Genomic DNA, 20397 nt, shown 5'->3' with positions numbered 1-20397 from the left:
ACCTGACACTGCTGTATCTAACACAGCACCTGACACTGCTATATCTAACACAGCACCTGACACTGCTATATCTAACACAGCACCTGACACTGCTATATCTAACACAGCACCTGACACTGCTATATCTAACACAGCACCTGACACTGCTATTCTAACACAGCACCTGACACTGCTATATCTAACACAGCACCTGACACTGCTATTCTAACACAGCACCTGACACTGCTGTTCTAACACAGCACTTGACACTGTTATTCTAACACAGCACCTGACACTGCTATATCTAACACAGCACCTGACACTGCTATATCTAACACAGCACCTGACACTGCTATATCTAACACAGCACCTGACACTGCTATATCTAACACAGCACCTGACACTGCTATATCTAACACAGCACCTGACACTGCTGTATCAAACACAGCACCTGACACTGCTATATCTAACAGCACCTGACACTGCTATATCTAACACAGCACCTGACACTGCTATATCTAACACAGCACCTGACACTGCTATATCTAACACAGCACCTGACACTGCTATATCTAACACAGCACCTGACACTGCTATATCTAACACAGCACCTGACACTGCTATATCTAACACAGCACCTGACACTGCTATATCAAACACAGCACCTGACACTGCTATATCAAACACAGCACCTGACACTGCTATATCTAACACAGCACCTGACACTGCTATATCTAACACAGCACCTGACACTGCTATATCTAACACAGCACCTGACACTGCTATATCAAACACAGCACCTGACACTGCTATATCAAACACAGCACCTGACACTGCTATATCAAACACAGCACCTGACACTGCTATATATAACACAGCACCTGACACTGCTATATCTAACACAGCACCAGGTAACATTATACCAATTTGTTGAGTGGAAAGAATCAGTGTATAACGTAGCATTGCCACTAATGCCACAGTTGCCTCCAGTGGGCTAACTTCGTGCTTCATCTGTTACCATCAACACGAACTGTCAGTTCACTGGCAAGCAGGCATGGGCATGATTATGATTATAAAAAAAAAAAAAAATCATAATCCTGGGCTCTGATTATGTAATCACAATCATATCATAATTAAAAAATTAGGCAAGCAGCATTATCATATCATAATCAAAAACTACGCTGCAGCATTAATCATAATCAAATCATAATCATATTTTTCTTGACAATAATCAGTGATTAAAATGTGATTATTGTGATTATTTCTTTGTATTTTCCGTGGAGCAGTGTTCTTTCAAGTACATTAGACAGTTACATACACGTTCCAGGCCCAAGTATGTTTAAAAGGCTTAGCAGTGCACCACCTCACATGTTTGTACTTGTTTATATCCCATGATATATCAGTCAAATACACACACAGCCTATACATGTTCCAACAAGCTTGAAATATATGGCACCACCCGACACGTTTGTACATGCACGTGCTGCTGACTATATAAGGCAGACATTTGGTAAAGACTCATCACTCCACTCCAATCCTCAACAAGTACATCTCCATATCATCATGGGGCCACCAATACTGGACCATTTTCATGGCGGCTCCAAGGCAGATCCTACTACTCAAGTGAAACTGAAATGCAAGCACTGTGACAAGTTTGTTAGTGGTAGCACTCGACGGACTTCTGATTTCCATACTCACATGAAGGTAAGATAATTTATAATTGTATCATTATGTACAGTACTAATAACTTTCTATAGGATATGAGTTAAGCTGCTTGTTAATACTGTACTATTCTACAGTGATGGATCTACATTCACACCTGGGATTCAACCATACGACTATGTGATCAGTAGGACTCATGCTAATCACATGGTCCTGAATTCAATCCCAGGGCAGGGATTGCTTCATATTAGATTACTTGTATTTGCATCCCCAACCAATGATGTCTGTAAACTGCCCCTGGATCTCTAATGGTAAGGGGTGAATGTGTATAAAATTGTATTCATCATCTTCCCTGTAGTCATATGGTTGAATCGCTCAGATTCATATGTATATGCTGGAATACTGTCATTATGTATCACCTCTTACTGCCACATTTCTGCATGCATTGTAGGTGTACTAAATTTATGATGCTTAAATGTTTAAAGAAATTGTATTAAATAAAATGCATATAAAGGATATAAGCCACACACCATTACAATTGAGAGTGCTAGTTGGGAGAACACAATAATTAATGGTATAATAATGGATGCTCTTGGATAACAATGTATAAATTAGTGTGTCAGTTAAACAAGTAATACAAAGTGCACTGTGTGTGTGTGTGTGTGTGTGTGTGTGTGTAATATATATATACTGCAATGTATTCTGTACTTTCTACTTGCGTGTTGTGTTGTGTGTTGAGATATTCTCCCCGCACTTTTGGGGGCACAGGGAAACATAAGAGCTCGTCAGGGAACATGCAGAAATAAGCTCTCAAATGAGAGCGTAACGGGGACGGCAAACTGGCGAACGAGGGGAAGGCGGCAGAGGCAGGAGAAGATGCGATGGTTGGTAGTGAGATCGGCTGCCCGACGCTCGACGATGCAGGGCGGGACGAGAGAGCAGTGTAGACATCGCGGCGTCGATGGAGGAGGCGCCGACGAGCTCAGGTGGAAGCCCCAAAACGACTCTACGGTGGATGGTGAGGCCGGCAGCACAATGGTCAAACGAGGGCAGGGCGGGACGAGACCCAGGTAGAAAACACAGCGCCGATGGAGGAGGCGCCGACGACCTCAGGTGGAAAACCGCCCCGACGCTGCCGTCAACCCCCATGCCCATGGTGGAAAGGGCGACATAAACTCGCTCCAGCTCTCCAGCAGCAGCAGGTGGAAGCACAGAGGGGAGGCCCAGTCCTGGTCGTCACAAGGGCACAACCCCGGTCCAGGTAGTGGCGGAGGGAGGGTCGTCGGCCGGATATAAAGGGGGGAGGAGCCTTAACCTCCTGGTGGGCAGACCAGGGCAATCCCTCAGATGGAAAGGACAGGCCCGTCCCTCGGCTGGGACGGCTGCTATGGAGAGCTGGTCCCGCCGGGAGGTGTTACCGTGACAAGACATGGGCTGCGAGTCCCTTCTACTTGCAGAAACATCATCCAGATGTCAAGGTGATCGGCAACGTGGAGTCAACAATAACAACTGGAGGAGCACTTGCTCCGGTAACTGACATCGGGGTATCTTGTACTAAGAAAAAATTGGAGCAACAGCGATGCCCGCCAAAAGGAAATGAATAAGTTACTGGTTTGCTTCATTGCCGGCTCTCTCCAACCTCTTTCAAGAGTTGAGGATCCTAACTTTCAAGCCCTTCTAAACAAGGCCCAGCCCTGCTACAGTATCCCAAGCCACAAGGAGCTCAGCAGGAAGCTTCTTCCCTCTCAAACTCAAAAAATACAAGAACATCTCAGTGACAAATTTCGTTCTGTTGGGTATCTTTGTGTTACAGTTGATCTTTGGACAAACACACAGATGCGTTCGTACACTGGGATCACATGTCATTTCATTGAAAACTTCCAGCTCCAGTCAACAATGTTAGCTTGCAGGAGATTCAAAGGGTCCCACACTGCAGAAAAGATTCATGCCACATTCACTGAAATCATCACTAGCTTTAACATAGAAAAGAAGATTCTGACAATTGTAACCGACAGTGTCAGCAATATGCTTAAAGCTTTTGTGACACTTCCCGGTATGGACGATGTGGACACTAATCAAGACAGTGAAAGTGAAGAGCAAGATGACACCTTTGACATTCCTGATAACAGTGAGAAGTTCCTCGAGCTCTTGCCTGAGCATGTCAGATGTTTTGATCATAATTTACAAAATACTGTGAAAGATGGGCACGAGGAAGCAGGACCTGTATCAGGAGTCATTGGAAAAGCCTCACGTCTAGTATCACACATTTGTCATTCTGCACTGGCATCTGACATTCTTGATAATGAATGCAGACCTCAGGCCAAAAATGCAACCTGATGGAACAGCAGTAACAAGATGCTTCGCTCCCTTCTGAAGATTGATCTAATCAAGCTTGAGCAGTTAGATTGTCCACTAAAGTTAACCAAATATGAACTTAATCTCATCAAGGAAATAACAGACATCTTGATACCATTTGAAGTAGCAACTCTAGTATGTCAGGGACAGAATGTTATAACGTCAAGCAAAGTAATTCCATGTATTCGTGGACTGAAAGCTGAGCTCGAACAACTATCACAGACATACAAGTCAGTGATGATTACTACTCTCAAAAGCTCGATCGAGAGAAGGTTGAAGATCTATGAAGACATGGAGATGTTTCAGCTGGCTTCACTTCAAGTTCCACTCTTTAAGGTGGACTGGTGCTCACCAGAAGAAGTGAAGGTCATGAAATCTCTACTGAGATCTAAAGTAGATGAAATTACGCCTAATGAAGAGAAGAGTTCCCTTCAGGAAAATAAGGACACCCCACCAAAGAAGAAGTGCAAGCTGTTCAGATTTATGATACCATCAGCATCAACGAGCTCTTTCCTGTCAACATCAACTTCAACTCCATCACAAGTAGAATCCTACCTGAGTCAGCCAACAATAGATGATGATAGTGATTTCCTTCTCTTCTGGCAACGGAACCAGTCAACATTACCCGAACTAACGATACTGGCTCTCCAATATCTGTGTGTCCCAGCATTATCAGCTCCAGTTGAGAGACTTTCCTCTATTGCTGGGAAAGTCTTTCGTCCTAAGCGATGCGGAATGACATGTTCACTTTGAGGAGTTGATGTTTATCAAATGCAACCAACATGTAATTGAGAAGTAATGTTCCTTACATCAAATCTGGGGAAGGCGGTGGCTCAATCGGTAGAGAGGTGGCCTGTAGTCCTAACGGACCCAGGTTCGAATCCCGGCTGGGGCAGGGAACAGTTTAAGGATTTGAATTTCATTAAATCAGGCTTTACTGATCTACCAGAAGACCCGCCGACATGTCGTAAAAATACCCCCGCTAATACCAATACACCAGTCCAGTATGAGACAGCCCTAGCATGTATTCAATATGGACGGTGGGTGTTAGCGCCGAAGTGGTGACATGTAGAGGTATATGGTATGTAGGAGGACTGCTGGGCCTTGATAGCAGGCTGTGAAGCCTATGCCCAGAGTCGGACACATAAAAAAAAAAAAAATAAAATAAAAAACAAGAAATCAAGTGTATAATCATACTTTTCAGTTCTATATTTATCTTGCTTTGAGCAATTCTTTGTTTTCATTTTTTGCTGTGCCCAACAAATTAATACACTTATGGAAGACTTGAGGGACCATGATTTGAAATGAATTTATAGAAGTAATGTATTATAGGAAAAAACAATAAAACCCTCTACACAAAATGTAAGTTTTTAATACCATTAGTTAGTGATTTAAACGGTTATTACTGTACTCAAATGTGGAACAGTGCACCTGATAGATGTAATTTGCTAACTATTTAGGCATTGTCCTTAATCATTACTAATCATTATTTTTCTATAAATAATCACAGTGAAATGTTATTATAATCAAAATATAGTCATAATCATGCACAAATAGAAAAAAATTTAATCATAATCAAAAATACAAAAACTAAAGTAATCATAATCAGAAAAACGAAAAACAAGTAATCATAATTTAATCACAATCAAAAAATATTCCAGACGATAATAAAAATCAAATCATAATCATTTTATATAATCATGCCCATGTCTGCTGGCAAGGGATGCTTGTGTCTCACTTTTCACCCGTAAATATACTGAATGTTAAAGATAAATATAAACACAGTTGAAAGTTAGTTTTAAATGGCAGATGAGTTCCATAGTACCAGAAGTCATAATAATACAAGGAAATATTAATAAGATCAAAAGGTACGCAGATAAATACATAAACAGGTGAAAGACTGTTTTCAATTCCTGATGAGTTCTACAATACCAGAAGTATCAATTAATAGGGATATATTAGCAAGGTCAAAGGGAAGTACTCACTAATTATTTTCTTGTGTACACGTGCCTAACTCAGGTGTGTACGTTATCATTGGGCATACGTGTCAAAACGCAGTAAAGGACTTTCTAGGATTTATACGTTTCAATTCAGCTTGACCTAAAATTGACTTCTTCATCTTGAACGTTCAGCTATACCGAGAGAGAAACAAGAACATAGCACTTTTTCTTTACTTTTTTTTTTTTTTTTTAGTGTTCTGGTCAATAAATCACCATACAGGAAACATGAAAACAGGATACTACATCACGGAGTACTAGCCTGTAATAGATACAAGTGTTAGCAACACAGCAGACGTAAGGACTGTTCTTGCTGCTGCAGCCCCGGGCTTATCTGGACATTAAATCAGTGGACTGCAGGTAAGCGACTACTTCAGCCAGTTGCTCCCAGAGATCTTTGTTAATGTTGTACTGAAGGGTTGAGTGTACCATGTGACAGGGTGGTACATTCAGATGACCATGTGTGCGGTTGATTACAGTATAGTATGGGCATTGTAGATTGTGATTTACAGTTTGTAATAGTAGTGAAAACAGAGGAGAGTGGCCTACTCTGTCTTTCTGTGTAGTGCGGTGTCTGATGGGTGGATATCAGTTGGTGGTTCGTCAAGGATGCTGTTTTGTGTGACGGTTTTGGATGACTTTGAATGCTGTGCGTTTTTTATGTTCTGTGAATTTCTCAAAGAATCGTAAACTGTTACCTGTGTTTTTGAAGAAGAGTAACTGCAGGATAGCTCAGAGGCTGCAGCATATTTTTGGTAACTAAGCGAAACATCTATATATTGTGTTTTACCAGCTGTTACTTTTACTCGGTGTAATATGAACCGTTTCTCTCTTCTTTTTTTTTTTTCTGTCATGCCAGCAGCACTGCAATTCAATTAGCTAAAGAACTTTCCTGAAGTTAGTGCTTCATCTTTATTATTTTATCTCTACTGAGCTTAAGATGATAATTATAAGCTGGGATTGTTATTAATTTATTGTGTTATCAAACAAATATGTCAAACTAGTTGACACATGAGGATTGATATACTGCACAATGACAAATATTTTGTAATGAGTGGCGAAATGAATCCCACAGGCGGGAGCTCGAACGCATAACCCCGAAGACTGAAATCTGCGAACGACTAGTCGTTTGCTTCGTTCTATATTCAGTTCGTCCCTCACGGTATAAGCACTGCTTGCAGGTGCTGCCTTCCATCGTTGTGATTATTTCCTGCTTCTGTATTGGTGTAGTGACACGAGGCGACCTGAACGGTGACCGTTCTCCGTTGTGTCTTCCTCCCGAAGTAGCCTGATCCACCTTTTAGCGGTTCTGCTTACACCGAATGTTTGCACTACCTTATCGTGATTCTCTCCCCCTACATAATGGTAGATTCTGGCTTCTCGCATCTCGCTAGTAGTTGGATGCATGTTGCTTTCCCTCTCCCTACCAAGGTATATACTAGGTCTGCTTGACATTTTGCGGTAAGATGTAAGCTGTAACGGCCACATGATCATAGCCTGACCGAATTTGGTTCACAGTTCGTCCCTCGGACGCAGCAATTTCCGTGAATCGATGTTAAGGCTTCTTAATGTCATGGGTTCATTCATACCGCCATCTCATCATCAGCAATGACGGTTGAGGAAGTCAGGCCAGCAACCACGAATATGTAACTGTGGTAGAACTCTTATAATGTTTCATGTGTTACACTTGATCTTCGGACAAAACAGGGACACGACTTTTGTCTCTGGTTGTACACTGAAGGGTAGGGAGCACAATGATGGATGAAAGCACAGTGCCGAAGGGTAACATAAAGAACTTAAGAAGGCACAGCAAAGATACGGAGGCAAAGTGAAGGGGTACAGAGGTTAGAAACAATCATACTAAAGTTGTCCATAACAAAATGAGGAAGCATAAACAGTAAAGAAACTACAGAACAAGTAAGACAGAACCTCAAAATCTTGGTACAGTACAATACCAAGGTCTAAGGGAAGTAGAGTTCTGTGAGAAATTAAGCCCGGTACTGATGAGAAGAGAGCGACAAGAGTAATATTCTATATATGAATATGCTTCTGGTATCGTACGAATCTATACATGTGAAATTGTAGATTCATTGAGTTTATAAATGCCGTCATGTTTTAGGCATAATCTAGATGCATATTGGTTAGTGGGCAGCAGTTCTAGCAGCATATTAGTTTTGTGATCGTCTTTCCGTGAAATATATATGTTGATACGCTGCAAAATCAGAGCAGGTGTAGTTTAATTTTAGTACTTGAAAGTACATAGAAGGGACAAGAGCTTCGCGGCCCTATGGATCGGCTCAACATTTCCTTCTGAGGAGACGCATGAATATTCATGGAAAATCTCCGACGCATTCCACGTAATGTAAATCCAGTTGAAACAATTATGGGCAAAGCACCGTTTTAGTAAGTTGCAATTGACACACACACACACACACACACACACACACACACACACACACACACACACACACACACACACACACACACACACACACACACACACACACACACACACACACACACACACACACACACACACACACACACACACACACACACACACACACACACACACACACACACACACACACACACACACACACACACACACACACACACACACACACACACACACACACACACACACACACACACACACACACACACACACACACACACACACACACACACACACACACACACACACACACACACACACACACACACACACACACACACACACACACACACACACACACACACACACACACACACACACACACACACACACACACACACACACACACACACACACACACACACACACACACACACACACACACACACACACACACACACACACACACACACACACACACACACACACACACACACACACACACACACACACACACACACACACACACACACACACACACACACACACACACACATACACATACACATACACATACATCTGTGACCCAGTTCTGACTATCCTGAAAAATTTCATCGAAATTATTATTCAAGTTTCACCTGTGATACACACACACACACACACACACACACACACACACACACACACACACACACACACACACACACACACACACGGCCAGAATTATAGTATATATACTGGATTCAGTGTTCGATTCTTACGCAGGCAAAAAACAGCATGTAAGGAAGAATAAAAGTACAATAGGGGAGTCAGAATAAAAATATAATTTAAATGCAAACTCACAGAATCATAAGGTCAAGAAGCTAGAATGCAGAGTCAAGAGACTGGTACTCAAGGTTAATCGGCTAACACTCAAGGTCAAGCAGTTAGTGCTTAGAATTATAATAAAACTAGTACTCGGGTTACTGAAGAAACATGTAATAAAAAAAAAAAAGCCTAATAAGGATGGAGATGGACACTAATGTACCGTGTCCAGAAAGCTTCATCAGTCTCAAATGTTGAAGAGTTTGGGGGCATTTGCTCCACTCATCTCCCATCCTCGAAAAAGTCCTAGAATCATCACTAATCATCTAATATACTATAATCCTGGGCATGTGCATATGTGTGTAATGCAGCAAAACTTTAAAAAGGACCTTGAGAAACTTGGCCAGTTTCAGTTTCATGTCGATTGATATTTTCTGCAAGGGTGTTTTGGCCCCAAGTAATTGTCTCATTTGGTGTTGCAATACCCATACATGGAAAAGCCGGCTGAGCACTTCCATGGAGTTCATACATCTTTGCAGAGAGAGAGAGAGAGGGGAGGTGGGGGTGGAAGGGTTGTACGTCTGCATTCCAATGAATATTACTTCACTAAAGCTATGAACAGAATATTTTATCCAGTAGAGAATGGTGGTATCTGTGGTGGTGGTGGTATCTGTGGTGGTGGTGGTGGTGGTAGCTGTGATGGTGGTGGTGATAGCTGTGGTGGTGGTGGCTGTGATGATTATGGTGGTGGTGGTGGCTGTGATGATGGTTGTGGTGTTGATGGTAGCTGTGGTGGTGGTGATGGTGGTGGAGGTGGTAGCTGTTATTATTGTTGTGGTGGTGGTGGTGATGATAGCTGTGACGAGGTTTGTGGTGGCGATGGCTGTGGTAGGTATGATGGTGGTAATAGCTGTTCAAAAACGGCTTTAGTTTGGACATATGCTAAGCAGCCCAGTAGGACCTCGAGGCTCTTGTTACCACTATAATGTAAGTGAAGGATGTAACTGTGAAGGACAGGCACACTTTCCATTACATAAGGATATAATTCCCTATTCCTCATTTTCCTTTCTCTTTATTATCTTCCTACCCACATTTCCATCTATGCCATTAACCCACCTATCCACCTTCATGACCCACCCACCGACATCATCCAACTGTACCATCCGACCTCCTGCAAAATTCATCAATCAGTACAGTCCTCTCACCTACGCCACACTCTCTCCCCTCAGAACCGTCCAACACCACGCATTCTCCTAATCATTGTCCCACCTATCACACCCCGCTGAGGGGGGTCATCTTGACGTGGTGGCGGGGCTTGAAGCGTGGCTGGCAGTGCCACCTACTTTGGAGGCATGCCTACCTTTGTGGGGTTCGGCATTTGTCGGTCTCGTGGACCAAGCACCCCCTATATCACTGGGGGAGGAGGCCCGCTGGTGATGTTAGTCCCTGCCCTTTTGCCATCTAGGGCAGGACCGTTGCCTCCCCACGTGTTTGCTGTGCGTGGCATCCCGTAATGCTGGGAGACGGGAGTCCTGGAGGTTGAGCGATGCTGCACGATGCGCCCTGCAGCTAGCAATACTCCTCTTTGGTCCCTTATTCTGGCTAGACGGGCGGCCTGGTTGGGCCCGACCAGGTCAATCGGCTGGTCATGCATTGGCTAGGGTCAAGTGGGCACTGGGGGGCCTGGTGGCTCCTATCGTCCTGGGGTCACCCTTGTCCGGGTCCCCCAGTGGTTACCTGCGTATACTCCTCTGCTACCCCTGGGGTTGTCAGTGGCTCTGTCCCTGACATATGGCCTCCCCTTGTTGGACTCCATGGTGGGTGGGGGGGTGGGGGAATGAAGATTATAGCAGACCATATGGCGAATATTGATAAAAATGTTGTTGACGACACGGCCTCTGTCCCAGGACATACTTCAGATTGCACCACCCTCATAGCCACTCTGGAGCCTTTTCAGGCCCGTGGTGGCTTTCCTCCAATGCCCCAGCGTTCAACTGGGACTGGGAGGAGACCACGTCGGGTTGGTTCAGCTCTTGGGTTCAGCTCAGATGACACAGAGCCTAAGTCATTTGTCAAGTATCTAGTGCTCAGATCCTCCAGAGGTGGATCTGTGTTGGATACTGACATATTTGAATTGCACCGTTCGATTATTTCAGTTTGTGGCAGAGAACCCCGAATATCATTCCAGGGCGATGGAAGCATCCTCATTGAAGTATCGTCGCCTGAAGAGAGCATGCAATTGTTGAATTTGACCTCGGTTTCTGGATTAGATGTTTCATGCACTCCACACAGTACCTTCAACCAGTGTTACTTTTCTCGTGACCTTCTTCGATACTCAGAGGCCAGGTTGTTGGAGGAAATGCAGTCGTCAGGCGTGGTGAAGGTCGAACGTGTACAGAAGAAAATCGAAGGAATTTTGACCCCAACACCGACATTGTTCCTGACATTTGATAGGTTAATGCTACCTAAATCTGTGAAGCTGGCTTGGCTGTCACTTCCTGTGAAGCCATATGTGCACACCCCAAGGCGGTGTTTCCACTGTCAGGGATATGGCCATGTCGGCAAATTTTGCTGTCGTGCACAAGCTGGACTTCCTGGTGTTTGTGTCTCTTGTGGTGGATCAAGCCATACCAGCGACTGTACAGGACCCATTAAATGCTATCACTGTGGAAGTCCTCATGCTGTCTTTTCAAAAAGCTGTCCAAGATACTGCCTTGAAAAGGAGATCTTATCCATTCGTGCACGTGAGAAGGTTCCCTTTCCAGAAGCAAAGAGGAGGGCCCAGACTCTTTTCTTTCGGCATGGAGTTACTTATGCTTCTGTCCTTTCTGGGGCACCTGTACGTCGTTCTGTGTCCCAGAAGTTGCCATGACCCTTTACAGTGACCACTTCCCCAACTACTGATTTGACGGATGTTGTTAACCCTGGAATTACTGATAAGTGTGTGACTGATGCTCATCCACCCACTGCTCCAACTGTCTCTGCCTCCACTTCAGTGGCTGACGGTTCGCGTACTTCTGTGGTGGTGGCAGATGTACACGCTGACAAGACTCATCCCCCCTTGTCCAGTATGAATGAGGCTCCTTCTGTATCAGGCAAACGTCATCGTAATTCGTCAGAGTCCTCAGAGCCTGAAAGCCGGCCACCTAAGGTTTCTGTTGTTGAACCTTGTATCAACCTCTCTACTGTTCCCTCTGCCTCAGAGGCTGAGAAGTCTAGCCAAATGGAAGCTGCTGCTGGTGGTTCACCTGTAGTCAGGTCCCCACCTGGGGATGGTGTTGGACAGACCGCTGATGCGTCCGTTCTGAAAAGCACAATGTCAACCTTGCAGGGTTCTAATCCTGTCGACTCTGATTCCACTTCTGGAGCTTCTAATGGTAGCACTGGCCGTCCCACATTACCCAAGGCGGCCTCCAAGCATCTATCCAAACCGAATGTTATTCCACCTCAAAGGAAGAGTGTTGTAAAACTTTCCTCTTCCACGTCCTCACGTTTGCCCACGGATGTTCGACATAAAGCGCGGGTTCCTGGTGCTGGACAGTCTCTTACCAAGGGCCTTCCTAGGCATCATTCCAAACCCGCTCGCATGTCAGGAGGTGTACAGTCCCACACTTAATCATTTTCCCCCCGACTATGGGTTCTATCATCCAGTGGAATTGTCGGGGTTTACGTGCTAACTATGAGGAACTGTGTCATCTAGTTTCTCAATTTACTCCACTATGCATGTGTATCCAGGAGACCATGGTTGGTGATACTGCTCCTGCTGGTCCTTCTGGCTACAATGCTTTTTATTCTGATCCTGTGCTGGGCCAAGGTCGTCATGGAGGTGCTGCTATCTTCCTTCGCCAGGATATTCCATATAGTCATCTGGATATTTCCAGTCCCATGCAGGCAGTTGCTGTCCGGATGTTTTTACGTCAGCAGTATACAGTTTGCAGTCTTTATCTACCTCCTAGTGCAACTGTTGAAAGGGCGGATCTGGAACGCCTTATTCATGGCCTTCCTTCTCCCTTTCTGTTACTAGGCGATATGAATGGTCACCATCCACAATGGGGAAACAGTGAGGCCAACCCTCGGGGTGTTATGCTGGCCTCTTTAGTGCAAGATGAGGAGTTAGGCATTTTAAACTCCAATATAATGACTTATTTCCATAGCCAGACAGGAACTTTTACTGCCATTGATTTGTCTTTATGTTCAGCTGATGCTCTTTTAGATTTTAACTGGGATGTGTTACCAGACCTGTATGGCAGCGACCATTTTCCGTTACTCTTAACTGCTAGTGCAGGTGGACCTCAGCCACGTCTTCCTCGCTGGCTTCTGGATAAGGCTGACTGGCCATATTTTAGGGAATTAAGTTCCATTTCCCTTTCTGTCAATGAGTTTGGCTGTCTTACGGAGGCTGTGTCATATTTCAATACCGTGCTGCACTCGGCAGCCCTATTATCTTTTCCAAAAACAAAGGGTCAGTTTCCTAAACGTCCTGTTCCTTAGTGGAACTCGGAGTGTAGTTCCGCAGTGAGAACCAAACGAGTCGCCTTCTCACAACTTCATCGTCACCGTGGGGATCCTCAGTATTTGGTGGCATATCAGAGGGCACGAGCTCATATGAGGCGGATTTTAAAGGAGGCCAGGCGTTCGTCCTGGAAGGGTTATGTTTCCTCCATCAATTCGAGGACTTCCATCACCCAGGTGTGGAACCGGGTAAAGAAAATTTCAGGTAAATTTACTGTACCATCCCCTCCTGTTTTATCTGCACCAGGTGGAACTGTGGCTGATCCATTTGCTATTGCAGAATTGCTTGCTGACCATTTTGCCAGTGTGTCAAAGAAGGATGCAGATACACCTTTGGCTTGCCACCGTCGGCGCCTAGAATCTCGTGGTCTCAGTTTTGCCTCTGCTGGGGGAGAGCCTTACAATGTTCCATTTTCAATTTTTGAACTCCAGTCAGCTCTGTCGCAGTGCCATGATTCCTCTCCTGGTTTTGATGATATTCCTTATGCCTTTTTACGCCACCTGTCTGATGAGTCCCTGTTGTTTTTGCTTTCACTGTTTAATAAGATCTGGTGTTCTGGGGAGTTTTCGGCTTCGGGTGTTGCTGTAGTTATCCCCATCCCCAAACCAGGTAAGGACCACTACAGGCGACGAATTATCGGCCTATTTCTTTGACATCTTGTATATGTAAAGTTTTGGAAAAGATGGTCAATGTTAGGCTTGTGTGGTTTTTAGAGAAAGGTGACTTCTTATCCCCTGCCCAGTATGGTTTTCAAAAAATGCGATCTACCTCTGATGCATAACTGTCCTTGGAATCTTCTGTCTGTGAGGCTTTTTCCACTAACCAACACCAGGTCACGGTCTTCTTTGATCTGGAAAAGGCATATGACACTGCATGGCGTCATGGTATTTTACTCTTTCTTCATGAGTTTGGTCTTCGTGTGCGCTTACCTGTTTTTATTCAACAGTTTTTATCTAACCGAATTTTAAGGGTGCGAGTGGGAGGAGTGCTTTCTAATGCCCGAGCACTAGAAGATGGAGTACCACAGGGGAGTATCCTTAGTGTTACTCTGTTCGCTGTAGCCATTAACAGCGTCATCAGTGTACTTCCTGATGGTGTACAAGGATCACTGTATGTCGATGACCTCTCGATTTCCTTCATTGCGTCTAGAATGTCTCTGATAGAGAGGAAGTTGCAGCTGGCTCTCAATAGAATTTCTGACTGGGCAGAAACACGCGGTTTCCATTTTTCTTCAGCAAAGACAGTGGCTATACATTTTTGTCGTCTTCGAGGAGTCCACCCAGACCCTGACTTGTATCTCTATGGTAGAAGAATATCCTGTGTGGAAGAGAAGCTGTTTCTGGGTCTTCAGTTTGATAGAAGATTAACCTGGGTTCCTCATATTCGTTCTGTTAAGGTAGCTTGTCTTAAAGCTTTGAGTCTTTTGAGGGTTTTAGCTCATACCTCTTGGGGTGCTGACCATCAGACCCTCCTCCTCTTGCATAGGTCTCTTATTCTTCCTAAAGTTGAATATGGGTGTGAGGTCTACTCCTCTGCAACAGATGCCCGCCTCCGATTGTTAAATTCTGTGCATCATGCTGGTGTTCGTCTGGCAACCGGGGCATTCAGATCATCCCCAATTTCAAGTTTGTTGGTAGATGCTGGTGTACTCCCCTTGGACTTGCGACGCCAGTTGCTAATGATGAGGTGTTGGTATCGTCTTCACCGCATTCCAGACTCAATTTCTTGTGCCATCGTCTCCCAGGATTCCCGATCTTCTGCTTTTGACACCCGTCCTAATTTCCCAAAGCCATTTAGTTACAGAGTCCGGTCTGTTATGCTAGCCCTCTCTCTCTCCCGAGACTGGCAATTTGTCCACATCGGATCCCAAGGGTGGGTTTTTGGCTACTCCCTCGTGTGACATTCTGTAGGTCCATTGTTGGAAAAAAGGGCTCACTTCCCTCTCAGGTGTCCCTCTCTCTGTTTTTAGAACATGCCTCCATTCATGAGGGTTCTGTCCCTGTCTGTACTGACGGGTCTAAGACTGATACTGGAGTAGGATTTGGTGTTGTCTTCCCTTCCTTTACTAGGGGCGGTAGCCTTCCTGGCATTACTTCAGTGTATACAGCAGAACTGACTGCAATTTTGTATGCTCTTAAAATCATTTTTACTCTCCCCCAATCCGTTTTTGTGATTTATAGTGACTCACATAGTGCTTTGTCTGCACTGGAGTCTTTTAACGCATCCCATCCATTGGTTTTATCAATTTTAGAGTGGCTTTTTCTTCTTGGCCGCCGTGTAGACTTCTGTTGGATTCCTGCACATGTTGGTGTGGTGGGGAATGAGAGGGCAGATACTTTAGCTAAAGCTGCGTCTTCTCAACAGACCCCAGCTGACTACCCACTTCCCGTTTCTGATGTAACACCTTACTTGCAGTACACAATTCGTACATGTTAGCAGAGACACTGGGATGGTGTTTCTCCCAATAAACTAAAAGAAACCTTTCAGAGAGTGGTTGTGCCAAGGGTTCTTCCCTCTGTCTCAGCGACTGGAGGTGGCTCTTGCTAGGCTTCGCATTGGGCATTCTCGGCTTACACATGAGCTCCTCATGTGTGGTGAAACTCAACCGTACTGTGATGACTGCCTTGTTCCCCTTACTGTCCGTCACTTGCTGGTCGAGTGTCCGAGTCTGGGGGGCCTGCATCAGAGGTTCCTTCATAGGCATGGGGGAGCAGATGGTGCCTACTATTTGTCCTCGATGCTTGGTGAGGCCTCTAAAGATTTTACTGATGTTTTTAGTTTTCTTCAGGAGGCGGGCCTTCTTCCACTTTTATAAGAAATTGTTATTTTGTAAATTATTCTTTTATTATTTTTAGTGTTTTATTCCTACTAACAGATATTACCTTTATTTTGAATATGCATTTTTTATTTTGCCGTGTCTTCTACTTTGTCATCCGGCAGCATATGACCCTCGCAGTTGCGCCGCCAGATTGTAATTATTTTCAATCAGTCAATCAATCCCACCTATCACTCACTTACACCCCCATCTTTATTTTTTTTAAATAACAGAACAGAGGAAGGAAAAACATATGAATAAAAAAAAAAGAACAAATCCATGCACCAGATTACTGGTGTCCTCTGTTCATAAAATATCTGTAACAGTTAGGCTTGAACAGCAGTAGGTTGAAGTTTGAAGTGAAACAACTCTGGGGATGCGAGTTCCAGAGAGATGCAGTTCAGGGAATGAAAAAATTCTGATAGGCAGAAGTTCCGCAGTATGGTTGAGTGACATTCCAGTCATGAGCGCTGCCAGCTGCCCGTGTAGCACGATGGAAGGCATGGAAAGGTGGCACAATGGACGCAACTTCGTCTGAGCATTTGCTATAGAAATATCTGTAAAATAATGCAAGGGAGGCAACATTCCTTCTTACTTATTGGGGAGGTAGTTTATTAGTAATAGCAGGGCTATTAATAATTCTAACAGCTTTGTTCTGAATTTTGTCTACTTGTTTTAATGCAATCTCTCCACATCCACTCCGCAAGGGTGAGCAGTATTCAAGCAGAGAGTGCACATTACTCATAAATTATAACTAACTGCTCGTCAGTGAAGAAGTTACGGATTCTGTACAATAATCCAAGTTTCTCTGAGGCGGTTTTAGCAAGTGATCTGACATGAGAGGTCCAGCTGAGGGCATCGTTGAGTGAGTTGCCGAGAATTTCAATACTTTTCGAAATGGGAATATTTGTAGCATTGAAGGTAATATACGATTCTAGCGATACCTGTCTATTAGTAAATTGTACTATACATATTTAGTTTTACTAGCATTAAATGAGACAAGGTTATTTTGTCCCCATTCACTGATCGTGGATAAGTCTTGATTTAAAGAGATGGTTGTACTGAGATGAGAGTTAGAGATATCAGACTTTGTAAATGCATGTCTGAGTGTGAATGAACTATGAAGTGTTGAGTCATCTGCATCTGAATGGATGGGATTGTAGGTGACAGATAAGATATCGTTAATATGAACGAGGAACAGGGTTGGTGCCAGAACTGATCCCTGCGGCATGCCGGCGTTAATTGAGTGGAAAGTGGAATATACATCATGTACTTTTACTCTTATATTTCTGTTGCTGAGATATGAGGAAATCAAAGGAACAAAAGAGTTTAGTCCATAGCAAGGGAGTTTGGATAACAGGGAACGGTGCCACACTCTGTCGAAAGCTTTAGAAAGATCCAGGGCTACTGCATGAGTTTCTCCATATAGGTCAACTGATTGATCGATGGTATGAGTCAGGAGACTGAGTATGTCAATGGTGGGTCTTTCTTGGCAAAAATCATATTGTCTATCACTAATTAAGTTGTTGGATTCAAGATGTTTAACTATGTACTTATTAATTAGAGTTTCAAACAGTTACCAAAAGGAGATGTGACAGTTATTGGTCTGTAATCAGAGGGGTCAGAGGAACTTCCTTTCTTTGGAATTGGGTGGATATTGGCTTCTTTCCATGAATTAGGGAATGAAGAAGTACGTATGCATAGTCTGAATAATTTAGCAAGGACAGAGACAAGTTCTGGGGAACACTTTTTCGAAACAATTGGCGGGATTCCATCTGGGCCTGGAGCTTTGTTGGTAGGTAAATTGTCTAGGATGGATTTCATGTACCTTGTCTGTATTTTAAGTGGAACAATTTCGGGAGAGTCAAGTTCTAGTGCTGGAACGTTCTGGCTGGCTTCCTCTAAGGTAGAATTTCTGGCAAATTACTGGTAAAGATATCTGCTTTCCCACGCAGGTCATTTGTAATGTTGCCAGCTGGAGATTTTAGTGGGGGAATAAATGATGACTTGTTAAAGTTATTATTGAAAGGATTGAGAGTTGACCAGAATATTCCATTGTCATTAGGGTTGTTAAGTAGTTTTGATCCTTGGTTTTGAAGAGAGTTTGATTTAACAAGATTTATTACAGCTTTTGTGTGGTTTCTAGCAATTTTAAATTGAGAGAGTGATTCCGATGTTTTTGATTTTAAATAATAGTTATATGCTGATGACTTTTGGGCTGTTGCTCTTGCACAGTTGCTATCAAACCATTTTGGAGAGTTCGGTCTTTTAGTGAATTGTTGACTCGGTATGAATAAATCCATACCAGCTTGTATTAAATTGCAAATGTGGGATAGGGTAGAACTGACATCACTAGAGAAGAAAGACTGCCATGGAATGTCAGCAAGATAATTTCTAAATTCATCCCAGTTTGCCCTATCAAAGTGCCATCAGGTCATCCTGACAGGTTCAGAATGGGGAGGTTTGGGGGGGCTTACTAATGAGGCTGTGATGAGATTGTGGTCAGAGGATCCAAGTGGAGACAATACCTCTATCCTGTACTGATTTGGATTATCTGTCAGGAACAGATCCAAAAGATGGGCATTATGGTCAGGATTATCTGGTATTCTGGTTGGTTGCTTTACCAGTTGCATGAGATTAAACGATTCTGAAAACAGCTCGCACTCTGGACCAGCATCATCAGTCCTGGCAGAAAACAATAATCATTCAACATTATGTATGTTAAAATCACCCAAAATGGTAATTTCGGTGTTAAGGGCAAGGTTAAGGTTACTCAACTGTGTGGAAATGGAATCAAATACACTGGGTTCAGCAGTACTGGGAGAGCGGTAGACTACATAGATATATTTGGTAATATTTTGACAGTTTAGTTTACACAACAAGTAATCAAAACTGCATGAAGTGAATTTTAAAATGGTGTCAACTGCATATTGGGATTTGATATAACAACAGGTGCCTCCCTTATTACGGAAGTTTGTGAGGAGATGGTAACCAGGAAAACAATATGGGGATATTTCAGTAGATGGTGAGATTTGTGGTTCTGTGAGGAATAGGGCCAAAGGAGATATGGACTGTAGGAAAAAATGGACTGAATTTAAGTTGGTACTAAGCCCACGGATGTTGGTGAAGAATAAGGCGGCATTTTCACTTCGCTGACGAGCATGGCCGGAAATCGCATTAGTCGCTGCTGGCACAGTCGCTTGATGGCGACTGGGAGGACCCTGTGCCGCCAGCCCTACCTTGCCGGTGGTGGTAAGCCGAGATACCACCTCTTTTGAAAGTAAAATTGCAGCGGCCATTGGTAAGAGAGTGGAATAGATGTGATATCTTATGTGCATGTAGTGTGGTGCAGACAGTTGAAGGTAGAGGTGTTAAGAGAGTTTGCTGGCCTACTTTCTGTGTAAATGAAAGCACTGAAAATGTTCAGCAAAGGGGGATGGTCAGGATCAAGTCCTGAGGGCTGGTGAAACGGGAGCTCCAGCTTTCCCTATCACCAGCTTGCCATCCACCTCGGGAGTACTGACCTGTTCAACTGGTGCTACAGTCTACTCCTCTCCCACCTAACATCCACTTATGCCATAACCCTTCCAAATGGCACAGAGCTTCGCATGTTTAGAGGGAATTTAGTTTACCATGAGTGGCCTCCCAGGGTAGAACCTCCGTGGGAGAGGGTGACGTAAGGCCATTAGGATGGAAGTCGTATATACACACCTGGAGAAGAGGGGCACAGAACAAAAGGGGACCTAACGACCTGGCATAGTACGACCTCACTTCACCTCGACTGAGCTTACATTCTAACCATGGCAAGCCTATACTCTGAAGCTGTCATATGCGAAAGTACTTACTGTCTCTATTATTACTTCTCCAGCAGTCA

At 43.9% G+C, this 20397-nt stretch overlaps 1 protein-coding gene and 1 pseudogene across 1 annotated transcript; both read left to right on the top strand.

Annotated features, from left to right (window-relative positions):
• Nucleotides 1-1542: 1542 nt before the first annotated feature.
• Nucleotides 1543-3978, top strand: LOC145400497 (uncharacterized; annotated as a pseudogene).
• An 18-nt stretch (nt 3979-3996) lies between these two features.
• On the top strand, nt 3997-4749 carry LOC145400496 (uncharacterized). The gene has a single exon (XM_080273021.1). It carries the CDS (start codon nt 3997-3999, stop codon nt 4747-4749), a length of 753 nt encoding a protein of 250 aa, XP_080129147.1.
• Nucleotides 4750-20397: the final 15648 nt, after the last annotated feature.

Source organism: Coenobita brevimanus, chromosome 52 (assembly GCF_032717465.1).
Source record: "Coenobita brevimanus isolate Jiangsu-jjx chromosome 52, ASM3271746v2, whole genome shotgun sequence".
Lineage (NCBI taxonomy): Eukaryota > Metazoa > Arthropoda > Malacostraca > Decapoda > Coenobitidae > Coenobita > Coenobita brevimanus.
This window is presented reverse-complemented; position numbering and strand designations above follow the sequence as displayed.

Coding starts and splice junctions, on each gene's coding strand:
- LOC145400496 (XM_080273021.1), top strand. CDS start 3,997: ATGCTTCGCTCCCTTCTGAAGATTGATCTAATCAAGCTTGAGCAGTTA.